The following is a 26351-nucleotide window of genomic DNA, read 5'->3' on the forward strand; positions in this document are numbered from 1 at the left end:
TCTTTTATTTGAATTGCTTATTTTAAAATGGTTATTCCTTTGTTTTTTCTTTATCCCCACCCCAGTAAGTGGATCAGTTACTAAAAATAACACAACTCCTCCCCCAGATATTTACCTCAAAACTCACCAAAAAGACTGCTTTGAACTGAAATGTGTTTGCAAAAAATGTAAGAGTATGCCTGCTCATGAGTTGACCAAATGCTATGTAACAATACCATGAGGCTTGGCACCAACACTGAACCAACTTACAAGCTGGTAAATTCCACCTATGTCATTGGGACTTGAGAACATGTAAAAGTGAGTCTAGGCTAGCAACATTTTCCATAAGAGGGGAAATAAACTATAAGCAGTTTTACCATTTTCATGATTTGTGAGATGTTAAAAAGAGACAATAGACATGTAACTGATCATACACTGTACTTTATTATGAATTGCCTTTTTAAAAAGTCAAGTGTATATAGTAGCTACAAAAACATGCAAGTTAGGTTTGAATGAAATTGTTACAGAACTCTAAAATTTATTAAGTCGTTATTAGGTGCAGTACTAAAACTGAAGCAGTGTGAAAACAGGTCCATTTCTGTCTTATAAATGAACCTGATGGGAATGGGGCTGCCCATCTGCAAGTCAGAGCATCTACCAAACAGTACCAGTACCAGCACAGCAGGAGAAACTGCTGTCTGTACCTTCTGCCGTGTTTCTGATCTTTCATGTTTCTTCCATTTCTGATCTGGGGCAAAATGAAAATCCCATAGCTGTACTGACCTCTTCTGATATGCTGGCACTGTAAAAGCAGATTCTTTACATTGTAATCTGCTAATCCTGGTGAGAAAAAATATCACCAATATGAAGAATTACTATTTAAATAGGAATTTCATATATTTGCCATAAAAATAGTCATTGGCTTACGGTCATGCATATTCTGCTGGTATTTTAAAACCAGACTACTCTGTCAGTAGTCTGTCCTTTCCTTGTAACAGACCTATTCTTCATATCCATCATTAGTTTGTCAACTATAGCCACGATTTTTTTCCTGGGAATGTCTCCAACTGCTTGCATTGGAATATGTATTGATTTCTGAAAGAAGACAGAACTGCCAGCAGTTTATTCGAAACATCTTAGGTTTCTCCTGCCAATTTCCTCATTTTGCTAGCTTTTTAATTAGGAGATCCTTCTATGGAAGTCTTTCTGATGCAAAAACAATAAACAAAAGTACAGAAATGATATAGCATGAAGTGATGAGATCTATGGCCTGGTTCTATCGGACTAAGCCTAATTATGGGACAGTAACCCTTAGAGTTGGGGGAGGAGATCCTTCAATCACCATCATACTAGGAAAAATTCTAGAAAATGCTTGTGTAGGCTACAGAGGGAAGTGCTGCATCCAGCAGACTTTAAACAGCATCAGCTGACCAAAACATCCCGCCTATAGAAGAGAAGTTCAGAAATGCCGGTATCTTCAGACTTCTTAAACTTGAGCAAGGGAAGCCACAGCTTGATTCTTCCTAATCTCTATGAATTCCTAATCTTGGCCAAGTCATAGAGGAGTCAGACAGTATTCCCTGCTACTTCTGCCTTTTCCCCTTAAGGACCTATGTCCTGATGAGAAGAATCATGCTCAAATAGTCTTTCTCTTAACATTCCATAATTCTTAGGTTTCTTTCTCTTGTGGAATAATGACCCAGCTTCCATGCTCTCTGCTTGGTCCTTACGCTTTAAGTGCAGGCAAATGAAAACAGGTGAATTTTGTGTAGATGCTGATCAGCAATTTCACTGCATGGCGAAGGCTGGCCTCAGGAGCACCAGAGCTTGTGGAAGAATGAAGGAGCGCATCAGTGTAGACATTAGGGATCAGATGGGCAGGAACATAAACATACATCTCCCACTTCAAAGCCACTGAATGGACGCAACTTTAGTGCCTTACACGAAGAACATCCTTCCTAACCATAGGCCACATACCAGACTTACTATGCTGCAACATGGAGTTAAATGGTTTGACAATTTACTTTTGAATTCATTAAATGGCAAAATTGTACAACACATCACTATCATCAGGCAGTGAATAATAGGGAAAGACCCCTCCATGAAAATCAGTAAACAAATGTTTACAAATAGCTACCCTCAAACAAGATTGGGAACCCTAGTCTAACCCCTAGTCTAACTCCTTCTCCACTGGAAAAGTTCCTGTTAGATAACTTTACTGAGTATAAACAAGCCCCTCCCTCTGCCAAGACTGGGTACCACTGGATGTATCAAGCAGATGACTCTCTACTTTTGCTTATGGAAGGAGCATTTCCCAAGCTGGAGAGAGTGAAAAAAGCTCTAGCCAGCCTCTGGCCAGCACAGCTGATGCTCCACTATATAAAAAAATCTAAAATACTAACTTCTCTCCCTTTGTAAAACTGTATAAATCTGCAGATTTGGAGAAAAATAACTTATGACATTTTCCAAGTGTGACGTCAAAGCCTAGCAAAGTGCTGTTTTAACTGCTTGATGAGTTCTTGCGTGTCCACATGTTCTGGAAATGCTGCTTCCGACTTCTGAGCTGCAATATAACTTCTTTGGAGATCTCCGACCTACAAGAAAGGCATGTGGGACTGAAAGATGTGCAAATGCTTCAGACACTCTTGTTTGACTAGTGTTTCCCCATCCCAGTCATTTTAATAATTATATCTCATTTTAACAAATATATCCCAATATACAGAGCTCAATTTGGTCCTTAAATTTAATTTGTTTGAATGTGAAATCAATACTATTTAAAAGAGCTTAACTGTGGTAAGATCTTTCTCTTATGGGTTTTCTATACAGAGTTTGTTTATGCAGCTTCAGTTTGCTTTCAAAATACTATGCAATTGTAAATCAGCCTGCATATTCTGTGGACACAATCCAGGGGCATGACAGTGCATTTGTCCAATTTATTTCAACAAGAGAGTTGTCCAAGCACTTAACTTGCATACTGTAATCAATAGGATTTATGTCTTGCTGGACTGTATCCAAGACACTAATATTCCATGACAAACTTTTAAACAGGCAACAAAACAGACAGTACAATAAAAGAAAAATAGTTCTGGAACTCTGGCAAAGGCTGCAGTTCCCAAGACCATGTTTTAGCAGAACCACAGTAATTCATGCAGAACTTTCCTTGATAATGCAGAGGAAGGCATTATGCTCATTCAACTGCCTTGAGTCAAAAAGGAAAGATACATACATTTAAATAAACAAATATGCTTATTACTGTGGGATAAAGTAGATGATGAAAAATTGGGATGTGATTACCTTATCAGACAGTACAGCAATATTGAAGTGTGGCTCATACATATGAGGTGCTAATGACGAAGCAGTCTGCAGAAAAACTCTTGCCTAAATAACAAAAAACATACAAACATTTGACTTGTGCATTTGTACAAGGCAAGAGACAGAACACCTCTGTATTTTATAAACATGCAGCAACAAGAGTCACAAAGCCTGTTCAAGCCTCCAAAACGCACACAAACTTGAACATACATAGAGGAGAGCAGACCACATCCAGCATTTCCACCTGTCTAGAGAAGTCAACACACACATAAAAGTATATGAAAGTAGGGGCTCCTTGCAAATATTGAAGTGTACATGTATACATCCAATAGCAGTGGCAGAGGGCATAATATTGCTCCCCTGTACATGCATTATACAGCTTGGAATTCCTGAACTGTTCTATGGCGGGCAGCAGACTTGGCAACCTAGCATGACCAGATTAAACAGGAGTTCTCAGAAAACTGGCAGGGCAAGACTGAATTCTAAGTCAGGTGGTATTAGGTAGTAAATAATCCAGTCCTCCTTTCCCACAAGGACAAAAAAAAGACCTTTTATCTACATTCTCTTTGAGATCAAGCATGATATGTAGAAGCTGGGGGTCTTGAGAGATCTCTAGTGGGATGAAAGATAATCTGCTGAGAAATCACCCTCTACACACCATATTGTGCAAGCCTGGCAAGTTCCAGGGCTGACTCAGTTGCTGCTCACCTGCTTCGAACTTTAATAGTGCAGTGCTCTAATGCAATGGCACTGTTGTGCTTTCTGCTGAGAAGCAGGTGCCCAGTTAGCCCTGAATCAGAGCTGTACTGCGTGGTTTTGTGTGTGCATGTATGCGTGTGCACGCGCGTGCACACGCATGTATTTTTTATAGGAGAGTTTGTTTGGGGGGGGGGTTAAGATTACACAACTAGTGTAGCTTTAGTGTGTGATTTAGCCTAATCCCTATTTCTGTAACCGATCTCCCACTACCTTGTAAACCTGCTAAAGAAAGTCCATTTAGTTCTACATTATTCTTACATACCATCCATTTTTGTAAATTCAGAGCTTTCAACAGAATCTGTAGCAAAATCCAAAGCCTAGTTTCCAAGTTATGCAGCTGGGACTATTAAAGTTATATCACAACATGCATACCTGACACTTGTATACAATGCAACATAGTCCAAAACTGAGTAACTATTTTTACCATTCAAAAATCCTGAGCTGGGCTTAAAGATCTAGATCTGTGGTAAATTGGAAGCATGTAATTCCTCTGTTTCCTGAGCTGGGAAGCATGCAAATGGAAACACATCTAATATTATGCCTCCACCCTCCTCACCCATCTTGTTCACCTCTCAGCTCTCTTCCTGCAGGATGGAAGGGATTAGAACTGACAAACACTCTGTTCTTTGAAGGGTTTTGAGAGCAGAATTCTTATCTCAGTGTTCCCTGGAGGTTCACAAAAAATGGATTGTCAGAGAAAACCTGACAAATGACAAGCTGGCCATATCTGCAGACAAACTCATTTCACTTAACACTTTGCACAGTCTATGAATAAGGGTAAAAGACCACTGCAGTTCTGTTCCAGAGAAGCCAGGAGCAAGATATTTAAAAAAAGAAAAATCATGATTAAAAACAAGGAGCTCTGTAGACAAGCAAGCATGTTGTTGCTTATTATATTATTATATAATAAATGATATAAATTAATAGGTCATTTATGTAAAATATAATATTTAATAATATTGTATTATACATATTATTATATATTATTTATACATCACTATCAATGTACATGGCCTACTATGGAGCACATGGAGACAAGTCCCTCCTTCCCCCAAGCACTTATAATCTAAAACTGGATATAAGGGATACAAGAAACAGAGGTGTTCATCTCAGTAATACAGTCTTAGGCTAAGCTTCAGTAGGCAAGGGGAACTAAAGAGTTATGGCCAGTTTGGTGTACTGGTTAAGAACATAAGGACTCTAATCTGGAGAACTGGGTTTGATTCCCCACTCTTCTGCTTGAAGTCAGCTAAGTGACCTTGGGTCAGTCACAGCTCTCTTAGAGTTCTCTCAGCCCTACCCACCTCACAGGGTGATTGTCATGAGGATAATAATGACACACTTTGTAAACTGCTATGTTGTTGTGTGTTATGTGCTGTCAAGTTACCTCTGACCTATGGCGATCCTATGAATGAAAGCCCTCCAAAACGGCCATCATTAACAGACTTGCTCAGATCTTGCAAACTGAGTCAAGCCATCTTGTTTTAGGTCTTTTACCAAGTCAAGCCATCTTGTTTTAGGTCTTCCTCTTTTCCTACTGCCTTCTACTTTTCCTTGCATTATTGACTTTTCCAGAGAATTTTGTCTTCTCATAATGTGACCAAAGTACGATAGCCTCAGTTTTGTCATTTTAGCTTCTAGGGAGAATTCAAGCTTGATTTCATCGAGTACCCATTTATTTGTCCTTTTGGCTGTCCATGGTATCTGCAGAACTCTAGCACCACATTTCAAATGAATCAATTTTCTTCCTGTCAGCTATCTTCACTGTCCAACTTTCACGTCCATACTTCGTAATGGGGAATACCATTGTTTGGATTATCTTTATTTTGGTTCCCAGAGAGACATCTTTATGATTAAATATCTTATCTAGCTCCCTCACAGATGCTCTTCCAAGTCTCAGTCTTCTGATTTCCTCATTGCAGTCTCCCTTTTAGTTGATGATTGAACCAAGGAATAGAAAATCTTGGACAATTTCAATTTCCTCATTGTCAACTTTAAAATTGTGTAACTCCTCAGTAGTCATTATATTTGTCTTTTTGATGTTCAGCTGTAATCCTGCTTTGGCACTTTCTCCTTTAACCTTCATCAATAGTTTTTCAAATCTTCACTATTTTCTGCCAGTAATGTGGTATCATCTACATATCTCAAATTATTAATTTTCCTTCCACCAATTTTTACTCCAGCTTCTTCTAGATCTAATCCAGCTTTCCTTATGATATGCTCTGCATAGAGGTTGAATAGGTAGGGAGATAAGGTTTATCACCTTTGCCAATAGGAAACTATTCTGTTTCACCATATTCTGTCCTAACAGTAGCCTCTTATCCAGAGTACAGGTTGCACATCAAAACAATCAGATGTTGTGGCACCTCATTTCTTTTAACACTATCCATAGCTTTTCATGATACACACAATCAAAAGCTTTGCTGTAGTCTACAAAACACATGCTGATTTTTGTCTGAAGTTCCCTGGTGTGTTCCATTAGCTATCATAAATTTGCAATGTGATCTTTAGTGCCTTTTCCTTTCATGAATCCAGCTTGAACATCTAGCATTTCTTGTTCCATAAATGGTAAGAGTCTTTGCTGTAGACTTTTGAGCATCACTTTGCTTGCATGGGAAATTAATGCAATAGTCCAATAGTCGCTGCACTCCTTGGCATCCCCTTTTTTTGGAATTGGAATGTATACTGGACATTTCCATTCTACAGACCATCTTTTGCTTCCCCATCTGTCTTTAGCGATTTTAAGTGTTTCCTCAGTCATTCAGTCTCCTTTCTTTTGGCTACAGGAATAGTCTTTGCACATTCTTCCTTGATAATATCTCTGCTTTCAGCCCATAGTTCTTCTGGTTCACAATCAATTAAATTTAGTATTGCAAATCTATTCCTTACCTGGACTTTGAATTCTTCAGGAATATCCTTTAGATTGTATTTTGGCACTATGATTCTTTTAGTGTTTCTCTTCAGCTTTATTCTCTTCTCAGCACCATCCACCTCACAGGGTGTTTGTTGTGGGGATAATAATAACATACTTTGTAAACTGCTTTGAGTGGGCATTAAGTTGTCCTGAAGGGCGGTATATAAATCGAATGTTATTATTATTCTAATTTTTTATATTAGCAACCCGTGATCTGTGCCACACTCAGGTCTTGGTCTTGTTTTAGCAAACAGAATAGAACTTCTCCATCTTCTACTTCCAATTATGTGACCTATTTGGTTCCTGTATTGGTTACTCGGTGATTCGCACATGTACCATCGTCTTTTCGGTTGCCTGAAGATTGTTAGCAATTAACAGGTTGTTGGCTTCACAAAATTCTATGAGTCACTCTCCTCCTTCATTTCGTGATCCTAGTCCAAAGTTTCCCATGTTTGATTCTGCTTTGTATCCTACTTTTGCATTCCAATCACCTATGATTATCAGCATATCTTGTTTAAGTGTGTAATCAATTTCATCTTGGATACTTGTATAAATGGTTTTGATTTCTTCCTCCTCAGCATCTGTAGTTGGCTCTGAGTGGACATTAAGTTGTCCTGATGGACAGTATATAAATCGAATGTTATTATTATTAACGGAAAAGGCGGGTTTTGAACAGGCATTTGAAGGAAGTGGATACATGAAGCTGCTTTACACTGGGTCAGATCATTGGTGTATCAAGCTCAGTATTGTCTACTGTGACAGGCAGAGGATTTCCAGGATCTCAAATCGAAGTTTTTCACATCACCTGTTGTCAGATCCTTTCACTGGAAATGCTGGGGATTAAACCAGGGGTTCTCTGCATGCTCTACCACTGATCCATAGCCACTCAAGTCTGGACTATTAAGAATGCAAATTGAAGGCATCATTCTCAGGTGGAAAATATGAGACATAATTTAGGGAAAGTAAAATTTGAGGCAAGCTGCTGCTCCAGGATTATAATCTCAGTAGATGCTAAAGCGTTAAAATCTTGCAGTGATGGCAGCAGCAGGAAAGGGCCAGGATGAAAGCAGGGACATGGACTGCCATGAATGTTTTGGGCCTCTGGCATGCAAAAAGTCCCAGACTCAGTCTCTAGAATCACTTGAAAGTATGTGTGTTGATAAATGTATTTTTCCCTGTGCTGGGAAAGACTTCTTCCAGTCACAGCAGACAATACTGAGTTAGATGGATCAATGGTTTAAATGAGCGTTATATACTGAAGGTTTCCTTCTGATGGCTGCCGAACTAAACTTCAGGTGGCAAAGAGAGGCAGGCAGGTTTCACAGACACTTTAATAGAAATTATATATAATTGAAAAAGGAAGTTTGAATGGAAGTGATAATCATTTTTTTAACTGCTTGCAACAAGTAACTTTGGCTCTTTCTGTTATTATACATAACATACATTAAGCTCCAAATGAAGCCTAAGTATATGCCAATTGAATACAGCTCTGTAATGAAAACTGATCATCATCTGTCATACCAGAGAGCAATACAGGAATGCATTTGAATGTTGCCATAGTAATTGCTGGAATATTTATTATGATAGCCCTGAGAGCAACTTGCTTAGAAACAGAGACTGAAATAAGGACTTATGCTGCACTGTAGGTCATCAGCTGAAATGCTAAATCCATCAAAGCACTTTCACTATCCATTTCGAAATCCTCATTAAATCTTGTTTGCAGCAAACCGAACTGTAAGTCAGAAACACTAAAAAAGCTAACATTTTCAGAAATGTGCACGCAACTGGAGCAACTTGTCAGATTTCAGTTTTTGATTTAGTTTGACCAGGAATAGTCAAAAGTTTAATATTGCTACCTCCAAGAAATTTTGCTTTTTTAAAAAAAAACTTGTGGTCTTAAAAATATGACCTGAGTACCTTAGAATACAAAACAGATTTTCTTGGACCTTGATCCTCCTGTGATTTTTACTGAAAATAACTTGGTTACCTTTGCTTGGTGTTAGGGGAGATTTTTAAATAGTACTCTGCTTCCAATTTGTAAGTCCCCTACTACCATTAACCCATATATTTTTCAAGACAGCAAACACAGTGAATACAGAGGGAAAATGGGTTTATTTCTTACATGGAATAACCCCAGACACTGCCTCCATTAGGGGGAGACGTGTAAAGACCAGTAGCATTGGGGGGCCTTATATAACCTTCAGTACTGATTGTTTACAGAATAACTGCTATTTATTTACAGAATAAAAAATAAGAGGTTAGGATGAAACCTTGTAAAAATGACGCAGACTGATGCATTTTCCAAGAGAACATGACATCTGACAAGTTTGAATGATAAATGAATTATATAAACAATTGAGAAGCTGGAGCCACGTATCTGACATTTTCCTCGTGAAGGAATTCATCCAAGGCTAAATCTTACTTTATTTAATTAGAATAACCAAAACAACAAAATGTTTACACATTGCTCCAGTGGCCTGTCTCCACCAGAGGAGACACGTGTAACAAGCAGGATATCTCAGAAGAAGGAATTTGACACTTAGAGCAAGGCTTTATCACTTTCCACAGATTTCCGTGTGCCAGTAGCTAGAATGTATGCTCAGAACAAGATTCTATGAAATGGGGCCTAAAAATTCCCTAACAAATTCCCTGCTTTCAATTCTAGCTCATGATGCATGCAAGTCATTAGTATTATCCTGTGGAACCTCCAGAGATAGTTGGAAACATCTTTGTAATTCTCTACACAGCACTGGTGTACAACTGATGCAACACTAAAATGCCATAATAAGTAAAATAAACGGAGGGGATTTGTCATTGTCTACCCCTTCATAGAGACCCTGATGTTAAGTGATCTTTTCTAGATGCTTGGAAATTTCTTTCCACTTCCAGACAGGGCAAGTAGAAAGCATCCCTTGTTTATAGTACCAGGAATGAAAACTGGTTCTTTAACTCAGGGTAGATGAAATAAGTATGAGAGGAAGGTCAATTTAGTGGTAATATGCTTAATCACTTTGGGAAGTAGCACAATGACATATCTGATGTGTTTGACTACAACCTGGCTGATGTAATCAGTGTCTAATGCAAACCAATTTCTATAATAGCATTAGTCCAATTTTTAAAAAATCTTTGCTCAAATGACAGAACTTTCAGAGCTAAAGCTGTATTATTATGATGATCTTCAAATATGACTTAAAATTCTAACATGTGCTCATCTTAGTGTCAAATACAAATTATGGCAAACCTGACAATATTCTTTTGGTCAAACCCATGGCACCTTATGGAGTAAGTTAAATCAACAAGGGTTTATGCAACCCTTCCCCCCTCCCTTCATGCACTGCAGGCCAGAAACTCCTCCAAAAAGGCAGTCAGTTAAATCTTGCATGTTCTTTAGACCAATCAATGCTAGCTGTGATATAGTCCTTTCGAGTAAGCATGACGGTCTCAATCACTTGAAAGTTTAATTCAAGTTCACATGGGAAAATCACCAAAATCATCTTTGAGTTCAAAGATGACAAAAAGAAAAAGGTTGCTTAAAGGACTGCTTATTAGTCAGCTCAGAGCAGGCTAGCACTGAGCTAAGCAATGATGCAAGGCAGCTAGACCTAAGGTGGATTTAAGGTGGAGCATGGAACAACGGTCCACGGTAAATGCCGGTGTTACCAGCAAAAGCCCTTCTCAGAAACAAGAATAAACTATGAGAGTACATTCTCCTTTCACTTAATGCCTGGCCAGGCATGCAGGTAAAATAGTGGCCAAGAAAAAACAATGAGGGTTCAGCATGGAACAGGAAAACCATGAATCCATAAAGCATCCCCAGTGCAATGATAAAGTTTGTCATGAATGAGCAGTCAAATACAGTCAGGTAGTTCTGATTAAAAATTCCCTAACACCTGGGTTTCTGCCTATTTCTCTAGGGCTCCATTCAGACATTACATGAAACCATGGTTCATTTCAACTGACTATGGCTAGTGTAGTTATCTGAATGCAGGATGTTTTATGGTAAGTTAGGGCTCATCAAGCCAAGATCTGCAGTTGGTTTATTAACCACAATTAGTCTAAACGATGGTTTCACTTGATATTTGAATGCAGACATCCTGGCTTAATTACGGCTTGTTCCTAGTGACACCATACTAGACTACAGAGAGAAGGCAATGAAACCAACTCTTGCCAAAACAAACCAAGATTTGGATGACTGTCTGTGAACTGAATCCTGGTTTCACTAATTAGCCATAGTTAAAATAAACCATGAGCTGGGGTTATACCTGATCCAAGCCTAAAAGAGGATCAGCAGGAATGTTTAGAAGTCCAGTACAAAAACTGAAATGCTTATTCCAGGCCAAGTGTTTATATTCCAGCAGGAATTCCCAAAACTTTGTAGCCAGATATGCAACACTAAGAGCTAAGCTACAAGAGACAAATTACAAAAGGAGGAGCACATGAAGGGAGTTGCAATGTTAGCTGGGAAGCTGAGTTTTAAAAGAGCTCGGAAGGCTTTGTCAATTCCCTTCTCTACAGAGCCAGGGAGATCTCTGCTCAGGTTTATTTCCTCTTTGCCTCTTAGAAGGGGAAGTGAAACTGACAGCACCTTGGGAGGCAGAGAGGAAATTAATGAACCCTCTGAGCAGCAATCTCCCTGGCTCTGTAGAGAGAGGAAATTAACAAAGCATTCCGATCTCTTTTAAAACTCAGGTTCCCGGCTAACATTGGAACTCCCTTTATGTGCTCCTCCTCGTGTAATTCGTCTCTTGAAGCTTGGCTCTAAGTCTCTGCATTATTTTGTGCACCAGATCTCATGCCATTTTACTTTTACTTTCTACCAACTAGTATATGCCAATGTGATAGTTTTATTTTATTTGGACTTCATCCTGATCTACAAATTTAGCTTTTTAGTTCCTGACTCCTCAAAATCCTTATAACACTATATGCTGTAATGAGGCTAACCAGCCTCTGTGGGTGAGGTAAAGTGGCACTTTGAGCATCTCACATCTGGTAGAGGGTAGGAAAGCTGCCTAAAATCAGTGTGTCACATTCATAGACTTACAGCACTCCTAGCTAATCCCCTCTCTCATTTTATCCAAGTACCATGAAACAAATAGAGAAGCTGCAGCGGCTTCTGCTTTCTTTTGGAGTTTAACACCTACCTGCTCTATGCGGCCTTTTTGCATTTCCAGCACAGCCAAGTTGTTGTAAGCTTCTGCATGGTCATTGTTGTTTGTCAAGGCCAGCTTGAAACACTGGAAAGCCAAGCTCGTATCCCCTATTCCCTGAGGAGGAAAAGCCAAACATATCTATGACAGAGTTGGTATAAAGCCAGTCACCTATACTCTGCCAATGTATTGTCACACTTGAGCATGACCAAGAAGCAGAACCCAGAAGGGGGCTACCTGGATTGAAGCAGGTTTGGTTCTTAATGGCCAGTGACATCAGGAGCAGGGAAGAGAAGTTAACCCGCTTCCCAACAATGTCATCCTCAACTGTACCCCTTTACTTTCTTTCATTGCTGCACCACAAAGGAAGAGGGAAAAGTGAAGAAAGAGACTATGCTTAGGGAACCTGATGTATTGTCGAAGGCTTTCATGGCTGGAGAACAATGGTTGTTGTGCGTTTTCCGGGCTGTATTGCCGTGGTCTTGGCATTGTAGTTCCTGACGTTTCGCCAGCAGCTGTGGCTGGCATCTTCAGAGGTGTAGCACCAAAAGATAAAGATCTCTCAGAGATCTCTCAGATCTCTGTCTTTCGGTGCTACACCTCTGAAGATGCCAGCCACAGCTGCTGGCGAAACGTCAGGAACTACAATGCCAAGACCACGGCAATACAGCCCGGAAAACCCACAACAACCATCTTAGGGAACCTGTTACTTGAAACTTGTTAGAAATATCAGAGGGGAAAACAGGTATTCAGGATTGGGCACTACCAGAGGTGTGAGCTTTTGGGGCAAGAGCCAAAGGGCTCTTGGTTCTCAAACCATGGTTTAAAGCCTTTGGCCCTGAGTGAGCTGGCTCAGAAAACCCAGGACCAGCCCAAGAGTTGATGTTGTATTGTATATTTGTTGCTGTTGTTTATGTTACATTTTTGTGTTTCTTTGCAAACCACACTGAGTCCCCCCACCTCAATGGCGGGGAAAGGTGGGATAGAAATACTTCAATAAATACAAATAAATAAAGAAAACCACAGCAGAGTAAACTGTTTCTGCATGACATCAGGAGCTAGTAAGCCTAGGTGGTTCTCCACATATATATTTGCATGTTTTCTCTTATACAAATACATATGGAAATGTTGCCATATGATTGGAGAATAACTGTACAGACTGAAGGAGTAGGAAGCAGAGTCAGTGAGCAGAAGGAAGTGGGATGGAGGGATTGGGACAGTCTACACACCATGGTTGTTAATGCTTTCCTGCAGATTAAAGAATTTGACAAAATTATGGATCCTCCTGAATGTAAACCAACTTTTCACATATAAACATTCCTTACAGGTTATGGGCTTTCAAATGGCATCCTGTTGCTGGGATTTAGAGCCGTTTCAAAGCCTTATAAAGACCAGTTGTTTGTTATGGACAGATGGTGTGCTGTTTATATATGTGGTAGTTAGCTTCCTACCGAGTTTGAGCAACCATTCCTGGTCGAAGGGCCAATTTACACAGGATGTGGGAGATCTGTATCAATGAACAATGAAGAGTCACTTCTCAAATTGTACACCTGATTTTTTAGGACAAAGTACAACCTCATCTGAACCCAACCAGCCACTCCCCTTTGGCAAGATGTTACAAGCCAGGTAGACAAGGGTCAAGCATAAAAAAATACAGGTCACATCTCTCTAAGCAACGAATTAAATTCACCCAAGAAAAGGTAGTCAAGGCTAAAGGAATGTCTTTCTAATGAAGCAGCACTGGTTATCAGGATGGATGGAAGCAATTTTATCCACAAAATGCTTTGCAAGGCAATTCACAGTAATTTTCCAGAGGTGGGGGGTGGGTCCTGATACTATTGTCTAGTACAGTTTTCCAACCAGGGATTCCACAAGAAATTGTGGAATTTCTGAAATGCTGGAATTTCTGAAGTACCCCTTAAAATTTCAAATATACAAACCCTAATACTGAAGTAAACTTTATATTGACTTTAGATATGAATTTTATTCTGATGTTTATTTTGATATGATATTTTAATATTTGAAAAATTAGGTAATACAAAAAATACAGGGAAAAATGCTTCTTTTTTTTCTCACGCTGTAAGTTGACACACACACACACTTGTATGCATATATACAGATACACACAGATACATTTTCTTGACAATAATTCAGCAGTGATTGAACTGGGCTCCCCATCAGCAACTTGTTCTGGCCTGTAAATGTTTTCAGAGGTAGAGGCTCCCCAAGATTTGAAAAATTAATTTAGGAGTTCCTCCATGGAAAAAAAGGTTGGGAAACACTGGTCTAGTACTTGAAAGGCTTCTGAATACCTTCCTGGGCTTGCATTAATGCTTTAGCTTTTCTGCACAACTGTTAAGATAACATAAGAAATCTTGCTTTTACCACAGCAACATGTCCCAAGTTGTACCAAACATCAGCTGCCTCCTCCTCATTTTCAGCCAGTGAGAGTGCACGTTCAAAGGAGCTGAGAATCATGTCATACTGCTGGGCGTAGAAGCAACAGAGGCCCAGGTTGTTGAACAACTGGCAGTTATAAACACCCATCTGCAGGAGTCGTCTAGTTCAAGAAAATGTGTGTGTTTATTGGTAACGTTGCAGCATGGACTGTGAAACTATACAAACTACACAATCTACACAAGCACTTTTCATATTGAAATAGGCACCCAATGGAAGCTTGTAGAGAACCTTATGATGCTACTGGGTAACATTAGAAGAACATGGTTACATGGGAAGAATCCATAATCCAGCCCCCTTTCTGTGCCTGCACACTTCTCCGGGAAACAGGAGCGAAGTTGGCTTGGGAACAAGCTCCAAAATGGACTCCTGTTACATAACTAAGTCTTCTGGTGTTACTGCTGGACAAAGGAAGAAGTCAGCATATTGCAGCAGCTCCGTTGCAGCAAGCCACTGACATTAAAAAGGGCCCTTAAACTGGACTGGTACACTGAACTGAAATGTATATTCAAATATGCCAAATGCTGAAATCAGCTGGTTACTATTAGTGTTAAGTGGCCCATCTCTCACCCACTATCTTATTCAGTAATTCAGCAACTACAGAGCTTTTCCACAAATGCTTTCTATTAAAAATAGTTACTAATAGTTTATGAAGCACCTAAAAATCTACGTACTTGTCATTCAACAGAGGACAATAAAACAGCAGTCTTGTCCATACGGCTTCTCACCTAACTTTTCCCTATGACGACCAATTACATCAGCAAACTGATGCCACCGCAGAAACCACTCCTGTTATGTGGGGTATCCAAAGTCATATGGAACTGATAAGCTTTGAGAGGCTAAATAATTCTGAAAGTTCAACAGGAAAAATGCTGTTTCGCTGTGCTTTGTGACCCAATTTCTTTTGTTTCCCCCATTTTCTGCTAAGGCTGTGTGCTCTGTCCAAGCTTTCAATTTTTTTAAAAAATGTCCATCCTCAGGCAGTATGATGTGGTTATCACTGTCAAAGGTTATTTCAAAAGCTAGTAAAAACTGTTCAAATAGGCATAGGATGAAGTTCTCTACCTGGAAGCATCTGAAGTGCTTCAGAGAACATACGTTTTGGACAAGAGGAAGCACAAATATAAAACTGAACACAGAAAAAAATTAATAACAAAAAGGCAACATAATTGTTTGCTGTGTCAGTGGGGAACTGGATAGGATATTACAGGATCATGAAGCCCATGAATGCAGTTCAGCCACAGAACAAGATGCTGAAATTTCATCCTTAGTAGGTTTTGAAGAAAAGGTTACATGGTCCCCCATCACAGATGCTCTAAACATGGGAATTTGGCTAGAAAGCTAGTGCTGGCATCCTTTTTGAAAGTCCCATTTATTTTTATGTCGGGTATGCATTAGCATTTCCTTTTTATGTAAATATTTTAGCCTCTTGAATACTTTCTGCAGATATGGAGACTCCCTTACCTATAAAACCGCAATGCTATCTCAGGCTGGTCTGAATAGAAATGATTACTTCCAATGCATGCAATGGCTTCCACATGTGTATTATCTTGTTTTAAGACATCTTTATAGTAATCTGCAGCTGCAGAAATGTTGTTCATTTCCTACAAAAAATTGGAAAAAGAAAAATTTTAAGCATGCTTTTGCTGTCTTTTTTATTATACCTGACAACTGTAATACTAAACTCCTGAGACTAGCCATTAACAGGACATACAAAGTATACACATGAGCTGCTACAGAATTGACCATCCAAATAAAATCAAGTCTACAGTTTTATTAGACACTATCCCATACAATTGGCTTACATATAATCTTATAAATCTCTCTCTCTCTTCCTCATCATTTTATTGCTGAAGAACAAATGTATCCCAAATGATGTGCATACACACAAGTGTAATATAATTATGAAATTAAATATTCCCCACATCAAAGAAAAATTTTCAATAACAATTTTTAATTATCTGATAGTGTACATATCTGCAGTTTTCCAGATGCTTTAATCTGTTTATTTGTAGCAACTTGTTAACATAAGGAGATGATTTCAAATTACTATTTGGTTGCTGGCATACTGCTTCAGAAGGAGATTTGCAATGTTCTGTTGCAAACGTTCTAAATAATGCTATTGATCTGATCATACTTTTTCTACTGCAAGACCTTTCCATTGTAGAAGTTGGGACTGGGAATACTGGGGGAGGAGCCTCTGCTTCCACTAAAAAGTATTCATACTGCTAAAGTGCAACCTGCCTTCCACTTTGTGAAATGGGACCTTTAATCTGTCTTTTATAAAAAGCTTTGGACCATTATGAACAGAAAAGATTGTGTGAACAATCAGAAATTAGCATGTTTTCCAGGTGCAGAAAATGGATGCTATTCTATAGTACTATTCATCCTGTGGCAGTCTATGAAGAGCAACAGGAACTCAATAAAATATGATCATTTAATTGTGAACAAGTTTGCAGATACATTGGATACCATTTTTGCACTGAAAATACTTGAAGAGTGTGCACGAACCGAAATATGAACCAAAGTTCGGTACGAACCAGGCCGGTTCATGGTTTGCGAACCAGCGGTTCGTCAGAGCCCATTCCTGACAAACCGCCACGAACTTTAGGCTGGGTTGTTTGGTTCATTTTTTGGTTCATCACTGCAGACAGCCCAGCGCCAATTAATCAATTTCCTAGGCAACAGGGGATGGATTTCCTGCATTCTTTCTGCTGACCTGGAAGTGACAATTTGCTGACCCAGTTGTGAACCAAACAAACCGGTTCGCGAATGGAGGCAGGTTTGTGAAAGTTCGTGGTTCGTGAAATGTGTCGAACCACAAACTGCACAGTTTGTTTTTTTCCGGTTCGTGCCCATCTCTATTGAAGGGGATTAAAAAGCTTTCTGCTTAAAACAGATGATTCACATTACACTCATCTACCGTACTTAACATTATGGACGGATCTCCTTGACTCTTACATAAAGGCAAAAAGGGTTTGGGCTCTTTGTTTACTATATGACCTTGGGTTGGATCCAGACTAAACTAACAATTTCCACCAATTCCCCCTTCCTACTGCAGACTTCCCTGATGACAAACCTCTGGGTCCCCTATCCCCCAGGTGCAGCATTTTGTAGAGATCAGTGGGTTGCGATGGGAGGGCAGGAAAGTTCCATTCTGCCATTGGGAAATTTAGTCTGGGTCCAACCCCTCATCTCAGCTGACATGCGACCTCTCTGGTTCATATACATTGTAAATTATTTTTGTAATTGTTTTTATCTGAGTTGTGCCATTTTTAAAGCTGTTATTTATTCTTATGTTGCTTCGATTCTCTTGCATCTACCTTTCGTAAGCTTCTCAGCAATCTATAAAGTATCTTAAATAAATACTAACTTTTTTCTCTACTGAAAATGAACTGTTATTTAATCTCTGGAGTATTTACCCTATTTGGTAATCTTACTGACTTAATGAATTCCCAATTACTTCCCCTACTAATGAAGCCAGCGCTGATCTGTAAAGAGTAATGCTGGTTAATCTTATTGACAGGCTATTTGTCACAAAAACATTTATTGCTCTCAAAATGAAGCAGCAGGAAGACTGAGGACCACAAGATCTCATCTAGTATGGCCTCCCTTGACTGGATGTGGTTTTGTCTAAACTAGGAAATACTCCTCCAGCAGAACAAATCATCTGGGCTTGATTTTTTCCCCTGTAGCATTAGCTGATTAGCATTTGAAAATGCTGGAAATCTATCCAGTGAATGTTTTTGAACAACAATGGGCAAACTGATCCTTTCTGTAAACTAGTAGCTTGGCTTGCATACCTCATAGATCCTGGCAATACCACAAAGAAGGGAGACTTCTCCAGGAAACCGATCTAACCCTTGCTTGAAAACATCTAAAGCTTTCAAAGGCTGATCCAAGCGGGAATACACCTGAGCAAACAAACAGTAGATGCATCACAATGGTTTCATAGCTGACAGTTGTAACATGTGCTGCATGGGTCTATGTACAAAACTGCATGAAAGAATAGCATGTCATGGGCAAAAACTACACTGAGCCGGCCCAGCAAAGGCTACCAGGTTTCACTATTGCCTGCCCAAACTTTCTAAAGTACAATGAGCTTTATGTAAACGAGCCATAGCCATGTTCACAGGTTGGAATGACCCGCTACTAGGGCTATCTCTCTCAAAAAAGAGGACAGTTGCCCTTTCCATAATGTTTAGGACAGGCCACCCCGTGTCCTTGTGCCCTAAAGTGGAATACTTTCCCACCACCATCAAACTCTGTTGTGGTATGGAGGGAGGGATATATGTAGCATAATACCCTAAGGTAAGTTGCTCTTCATGCTACAGAAGGGGAGAACACAAGACAGATGACATTCTGAGAGGCTGCACTACATTGTGTTTCTTACAGTGTATAGTTCCACCCTTTAGATTCAGCACCAACCAAATACCATAGCTTAAGACTATGGCTTGGATTCAATGAACTGTATGCACTAGTTTCTGCTGAGGAGTGGGCTTTCTTTAAAATACTAGGGCCCACAGAAAGCCACTCATCTTGAGCAAACAGAAGTTTCAGCAGAAGAGGAAGCATGCTATCTAGTGTGCATGGAGCTTGTTCATACAATCCCAGGCTTTCTAATATCAAACAAGAATGAAATAATGCTGACTTTCCAAAATATGGCCAAATGAGCCCCCTCTGACTTTTTTTAGCTAACTGCAGAGGCACACATGTGTAACCTCCAAGCTACTCAGGAACTCGAAAAACAATCTGTTTATTTAGTGTCACTGTGCTTGCACAGTGTTAGTATATTTCAGCAAGCCCATTGAGATCAGTCATACCAATGAAATAACATAATGAATAATGTAATGCTGACACAGCATACCAAACAACAGAAAGCCAGCTGTCACGGTGTTCTCATTACACATAATAGACAATACGGCATAGGACAAACTGTACCTACTTTAGGGGTAAGGAAACAGATTATTGCTATGGTTACAACAGCAAATAATATATAATTATGGCATTTTGAACTGGGGGAAAAAGACACTTTCTTGAAAAAATACAACCAGCTCTGTATAATGAGACCTCCAGCAAGAATTATATGACAAACATACCATGAAAAAGTTTGAAAAAGTGGCTTCATAAAGAGCCATAAAAATAAAAACAGACAAAATTATCCATGTATAATTAAAGTCTTATCCTCACTCATGCAGTTAACAATACATTTATTGAATTAGCTCTTATTGTATAGCCAGGACTCATACCACATAGTGCAATACAACTACAACTTCAACTTACAGGCGTCATACATACTCCAACCCATCAATTAAAGTTGGAGTTGGAGTATGTATGACGCCTGTAAGTTGAAGTTGTAGTTGTATTGCACTATGTGGTATGAGTCCTGGCTATACAATAAGAGCTAATTCAATAAATGTATTGTTAACTGCATGAGTGAGGATAAGACTTTAATTATACACGGATAATTTTGTCTGGTTATAGCTTGGACCGTGTTGCTCTGTTATTGTTAATAAAAATAAAAACATCAGGACTGGTGCAATAACTTTGTAACTACTTCTTAATGTGCCCTATACCGACATGCAAAAGTAATTGCTTCTTGGGTAAAATAAATAAATGAGACTGACTAGCTTTGTATGTTAGGCTCTGGCTACATCAAAAGAGACATTACCAATAAAGGAGATGTTTTAAGAAATTTTACTGCAACAGCCTATTCCTGGAAATTCTCATTTGTGGATGTCAGTGTTAAAGCTTATCTAAAGCATCCTTCAAAGCATTCACAGTGAATTTCTGTTTATAATCTGTACAGCAATTACCAAAGGATTTGTCTCAGCAATGTCTGTATTAACACTCTAAAGAAATGTCTACCTTGTGGCTGTCATGTTTATTTTAATTTTTCAACATCCAAACCCATTTCTCCCATCAACCACTTTTCATAATCATATTTCTATGTAAGTGGCTTCAGTGACAGATTTACATGTAAAAGGAGGCTATATGGCAATCTGTTTGTCCCCCGCCCCCACTTGGTCTTGAATTTCTTTTAAAAAACAGCTCAGCATGAAACATTTTGCAAACAGCTGCTTTCAAACCTAACCTTTCTTTAAATGAGGACACACTCATTAATATCAGAACCCTGGACAGTACCTTGCAGTTATACATCACATGTATAGCCAGAGATGCAGAGGAGTTAGCCGTGTTAGTCTGTGGTAGCAAAATCAAAAAGAGTCCAGTAGCACCTTTAAGACTAACCAATTTTATTGTAGCATAAGCTTTCGAGAATCAAGTTCTCTTTGTCAGATGCATGGTGTATAGCCAGAGCAATCTTTGAAGTTTCAGCCATAGCCATTCGCTAAGGTCCATTTAGAAATGACATGTCTGTTCAATGGGAGCAAGTGGCTGCAGCAAAATCTTCAAGGTCATCTGTGGCTGTGTGTACATTACTTCCCATGTGCACACACATAACCTGGTATAACAACATGCTAGTTGATCTTGCCCCCGAACCCTCCCAATTAGGAATTTTGGAAAGATATTCCATGGAAGGAAGAAAAAAAACAGAGTGAAATGGTGTGCAGATCTTGTAATTTTACTAAATTATTTATGTACAGAATTTCTACACTGTCTTTCTACTAAAATAGCATTTAAAATAACTGAGGACACAAGAAATAACTGAGTGTTTGTTCTTGTAAGAGCAAAAATGACTATTGTAAATATTACAACTGTGATAGCATTGAAAGTCAGGAGCATCATTAAAATTTACTAAATATACTCAGATTTTTAAAAGGATATTAAAAACTGGATGTATTTCAAAGTAACTGAGAACCCTTTAATAGTGGATGAAAAACAGTATTTCCACTCTGCTGTTATCTCACATTTGAGCCTAAAGTTCCCCACTATTAACCTGAAATGACGAACCTTGAGTTGTAAATACCAACTTACTTTTGCCAAATACAGTCTCGTGTCTACAATATCCTGCTGTTTGAGAGCCGACTTAAATTGTGTTTCTGCTTCACGATACAATCCTAGCCTGAGGAAAGATGTAATTTAAAGATGTCCGAAAAACAAACTATTGGGGACAATTTTAAACTCATCTAAATTATGATCTACAAAAGGATAAAATACATAAAGTGAACTATTTTCATCAATACAGAAGAGTCATTTCATTAGAAATTACATTTCCAGTTTTCCCAATTGTACACTGGATTTTGAAATCCTTCCTAGACTTGCCCAAAACTTGTTAAAAGAGCTAACTTTCCCTGACAGTATTCCCACTGGATAAAACTTAAGAGTAATCCATTTAACCTGGAAAAAACTAATGGGGGCAATTCATAGACCATTTCTGTGGGTAAATTCTCAGTGACCTCATCGGGGCTATACTCATATATGGTCTAAAGCACATATGAAGCTACTGTCTGTCTTGCCCCCAATGCTAAATTTTAGCAGTAAAAGATATTTTTCAGGGAACATGTAATACAACTACTGTAATTAGTTACTGTAATTAAATGTTTATACCCTCATTTACCTCCCCTTTCATTCACCAGGCCCAAATGTGCATAAAATTACTTCACAGAGAAATATTTTGCTGCAGTACCTCTTTAAAAAGACTGTCAAAATATGCTTTTTACATAGCAAATTAAAAGGTAACTGAAGCATTGTATTAGAGCCAATTTCGATGAAAGGGAGCTATAAAAACAATGTAATAAGGACCTCTGAAGGCCTCTAATTGTTTTGCATTGTTTGTATCAAAAAGCATTAATAATAAAAATAACAACAACATTTATATATCCCTCTTCAGGACAACTTAATGTCCACTCAGAGCAGTTTACAAAGTATGTTATTATCCCACAACAATAATCACCCTGTGAGGTGGGTGGGGCTGAGAGAGCTCCTAGAAGCTGTGACTGACCCAAGATCACCCAGCTGGCTTCAAGTGGGGAATCAAATCACTACACTTCAGAGAGGATGTGCTAATCTAGCAGTTTAATTCAGTCTGATGACACAGCTCTAATTTTTAGCCACACACTTAGCAGATTCTATGACAGCAAGACAGCAGGATTTGAGTCCAGTGGCACCTCAGAGGCCAACAAGATTTTTCAAGGGTATAAGTTTTCAAGAGTCAAAGCTCTGTTCTTCAGATGCAGGCTGTTGGTCTCTAAGGTGCCACTAGTCTCAAATCCTGCCGTTCTACTGCAGACCAACATGATTACCTACCTGTGACAGCATGTCCTCTTTAAACACTGTGGCAAATTGTTAGTATCTTAAACCACCAATGACAAGATGGAAAGAAAAGAGAGGGGCAAGATTGTCCCTTCTAAATTGCCTGCACATGCCTCTTCTCTTTAGTTTAGACTTTATCCAATTCAAAATGCATTTTCCAATTGCAGGGCTGGATCTTGTGAACAAGTTCCGTACATGCTAAACAGTCTTTTGCTACAGAGCAAACCAGTTTGCTCCAGGGCCCACTGAAAATAATTGATCGTGAACAAATGGAAGTTCTAGTAGATGAGGAAGAGTGCTCTGTCTAGGGCACAGAGAACTCATAGGATCCAAGCCCTGGTCTTTGGAGCCTCAGAGACAGCCTAGCTGTCCTCACCTAATTCCCCCATTTTTTAAATAAAACAAAATAAAACTCAATGGGTTTGTTTACAGAAAGTTCAATGAATAAAGGTGTGGGTAACACTCCAAATCCCACAAGGTAGTATAATATAGATAACAGGGATGGGGTACAAAACTGGAATATCATAATGTTATTCATAATATATTGACTTTTATTCTAAAAAGATAAATAAGATTAAATCAGAATCTGACTGAAGGGACTATTCTCTTTACAGGCTTGGAACACTGCTGTTTCACTGCTTATAAACATGTCTCAAGATAGAACAAATGCACGAATCACCAAAAACCAGCATTGTTTTTCCATCTTCAGATATCACATCTTAGTTGTTCCTACTGCTTGCAATTCCACACACTATGACTAATTCTATCTGTTTAATTTAACTTAAATGCAAATGGTAGTGTCAGCTGTATGTTGTTTGTATTCCTCACATTATATAAATCAGACAGTAGGTTGCTACAGAAGTTCCTCCACATCAGATATAACTCTGGACTCACACAAACCTTCTCTCTCTACCCTTTCCCTCTCTGATTTGAGCAAACCATTGTTTGCCATGCTCCCTGAATTCAGCAAACTATCCAGATCAGAACTGGAAACCACCCGTTTAACTTGGTTCACCTCGAAACATGGGAGCATAAGACTTGTTTCTGATCCCACAAACCAAACGTCCACTATATGACTTCTTATAAGGTTATAGTATTTTTTAATGCAGGTTACTTAACAGTACTTCAGACTTTATTATATATTACAAGTTTAATCCAATCTACCACAGATGCAGTGCAGAAGGACATCTACAGGGCATAATACAGCCTATTTCCCATCCTCATTTCTTGGTGTGCACATATGGGTACTAAATACACTGGGGGGTTAGGAAGCAGCTTACACATGCTTTCTGAATCATCACTCTTTTCGCTGTTTTCTACTGGATGGGGCAGGCTGAATGGGGATAAGAGAGATATATACAGGCCTCCACTTTCATTAGTCTGGTGAAATGCCTGCATGTAAGCTGCGGAGGGAGACCAAGGCTGTTCTGCCCTATAGAAATCACACTATATGTAAGCATTAGCACACACCCCATTGGACTGGATCAAGTCTTAGGTTGGAGAATGGATGAATTGTTTTACCTGTAATAACACTTCCCAATTTGCACTTTCCACCACCAGTCCTTGAATTGGGCGTGCTGAGTGGCATATGCTGCCAGATCTATAGCCTTGAAAAAGAAATCACTTTTTGAAAAGGTCAGCTTCAATTCTGATCTAAAATATACTGTAAAGAAATGGCAAGATATAAAAAAGAAAGCACAAGATTAAAGCAAAAATATTGTCACAGCAGAGAAAAATGTTGGTTTTAGCATGCCTTCCTTTATTATGCTGTAAAGTCTAAAACAACAAAAAAGCCCTCATTGTAATAGTTTTGATGTTAAGCTCTTGTAGAATTGATGGATTTGTTTTATAAATGCATTTTTAAATATATATAATCAATTGCTAAGACACCAGGAACATGACTCTACCCCATCATGAATTTTAATCATGGGTAAAGTGGATTGCAACTTAGCCTTCCATGTTAATACAAAACAGCATACAGTTCACGAGAACATAGCAGCTTGTCTATAGTGGTTGAAGAAAAGGGCATAAAGTTAGAGACTAGTAAGAGCAGTGGAAGCAGAAAGCCATATTTTAAGCTCTGAACCCAAATCGAGGACAATGACCTCCATAGTCAGGAACAGTGTAGAGATATGTTTCAACTGTGATTAGGTATCCAGTTCTGGCATCCACTGATACATAATATATTTCTCTTGGCCCTGAAGCCATTGTGTCCAGGTTGCATCACATAACTGCCAGAAATTTTGTTTTTGAGAAAACTAAAGCCTCTGCCAAAGGACAACAGTGGCCACAAACTGAGAGGCATTTTTTTCACTCTTGACAGAAAAAGGAGAAAATTGATCATATAGCTTGAACACTTTAAAAAGCTTGACGCAATATAAAACTCTTACTTGAACATACAAACCCTCTGGCATTAGCACAAGCGATTATTTTTGTCCAAGCTCATTGACCTTCAAATGAAAAGGGCACACTTCATAAACACAGCCTCATCACTCATATGGCCATCTCAACAGAATATAACACAATAATTTTTGCAGTAATTAGCTATTAGGGGAGGAGATGGCAGTTTCCACGCATCCCAGCATAGCGCTAAACTCATGCAACAAAGGCATCTTCCTGGCACAATTTCTGACATCATCGCACCACGAAAACGGGATCAATCATAGAAAGGGGCAATCTGCTTTTGTTCAATTTACACACCGCTGTTGTACTCAAGATATATCACTTTTAGGAACTTCAACAAGTTAACAAAATGAAGAACAGCAATAAGCAGACTAACCACAGAGTGTTTTTATTCCCTCCCCTCTACTTCTGTTGTCACTTAAATTTAAGCAATACAATAAAGCTATGAAAACTTCCTAAACCCAGTTTCTAACAGAATATTTAAACCAACAATAAAGCCTAAACTTCTGTCCATATGCTTAAAATTATTTGGAAACAATAACTCTATACAAGGGAGTAATTTCTGTGATATTGAATTTATATATCACTCTAAATAATTCACAATACAGATATTTTAATACAATCTTTACTGTTGGTTTAAATATCCTGTTAGAAATTGGGTTTGGTAAGTTTTCACGACTTTATTGTATTGAATAACCTTCTTTTGCGATATTCTCATTGTTGTGCTTAAATTTAAGCAAGCAGGACTCTTTTTTGACAGACAACTTTACCTCAAAGGGGAAAAAAATGAATGCTAAGATTCATCATTTAGTGGCCAAGTACATATAGCAATCAAAACATTAAAATATTATGGTAACATTGTATTGTATATACATCATTCCTATCATACTTTTGCAAAACACCTTGACTAAACCATAATACATCCTAAAAAACAAAAGAGGTGTGGAGGCAGGGTTCCAACACGTGATAAATTACAAGTGAAAAAGTACGCTAATACTTTGTGGTCAGAGTTCATCGACTTCCTCTGCTGGCTAGATATAACATTAATCATGGGAATATTTGTGTATAAGCAGACTAGCTATCTTGATATAGATCTGTTCACAGGAATATGTGATAATAAATCATCTTGTAATGGGTTAGAGCTGTCAGATAATCTCTCCACTGAT

At 38.7% G+C, this 26351-nt stretch overlaps 1 protein-coding gene across 3 annotated transcripts in view; it reads right to left on the reverse strand.

Annotated features, from left to right (window-relative positions):
* Positions 1-404: 404 nt before the first annotated feature.
* TTC8 (tetratricopeptide repeat domain 8) overlaps positions 405-26351 on the reverse strand; it is an 80807-nt gene continuing 54860 nt past the window's right edge. For 2 of the 3 annotated variants that reach the window (XM_054972696.1, XM_054972695.1), the window contains 8 exons: positions 24304-24389; positions 21505-21592; positions 18372-18482; positions 16033-16172; positions 14497-14671; positions 12106-12228; positions 3274-3357; positions 405-2573 (listed from right to left, as the gene is read on the reverse strand). In XM_054972696.1, the coding sequence (XP_054828671.1) occupies positions 2457-2573; positions 3274-3357; positions 12106-12228; positions 14497-14671; positions 16033-16172; positions 18372-18482; positions 21505-21592; positions 24304-24389 (924 nt within the window). In that variant the 3' untranslated portion in view covers positions 405-2456. Of the gene's footprint in view, positions 2574-3273; positions 3358-12105; positions 12229-14496; positions 14672-16032; positions 16173-18371; positions 18483-21504; positions 21593-24303; positions 24390-25172; positions 25438-26351 lie in introns of those variants that run through there. The other variant, XM_054972697.1, reaches the window with a different exon arrangement.

This window comes from Eublepharis macularius, chromosome 2, assembly GCF_028583425.1.
Source record: "Eublepharis macularius isolate TG4126 chromosome 2, MPM_Emac_v1.0, whole genome shotgun sequence".
Lineage (NCBI taxonomy): Eukaryota > Metazoa > Chordata > Lepidosauria > Squamata > Eublepharidae > Eublepharis > Eublepharis macularius.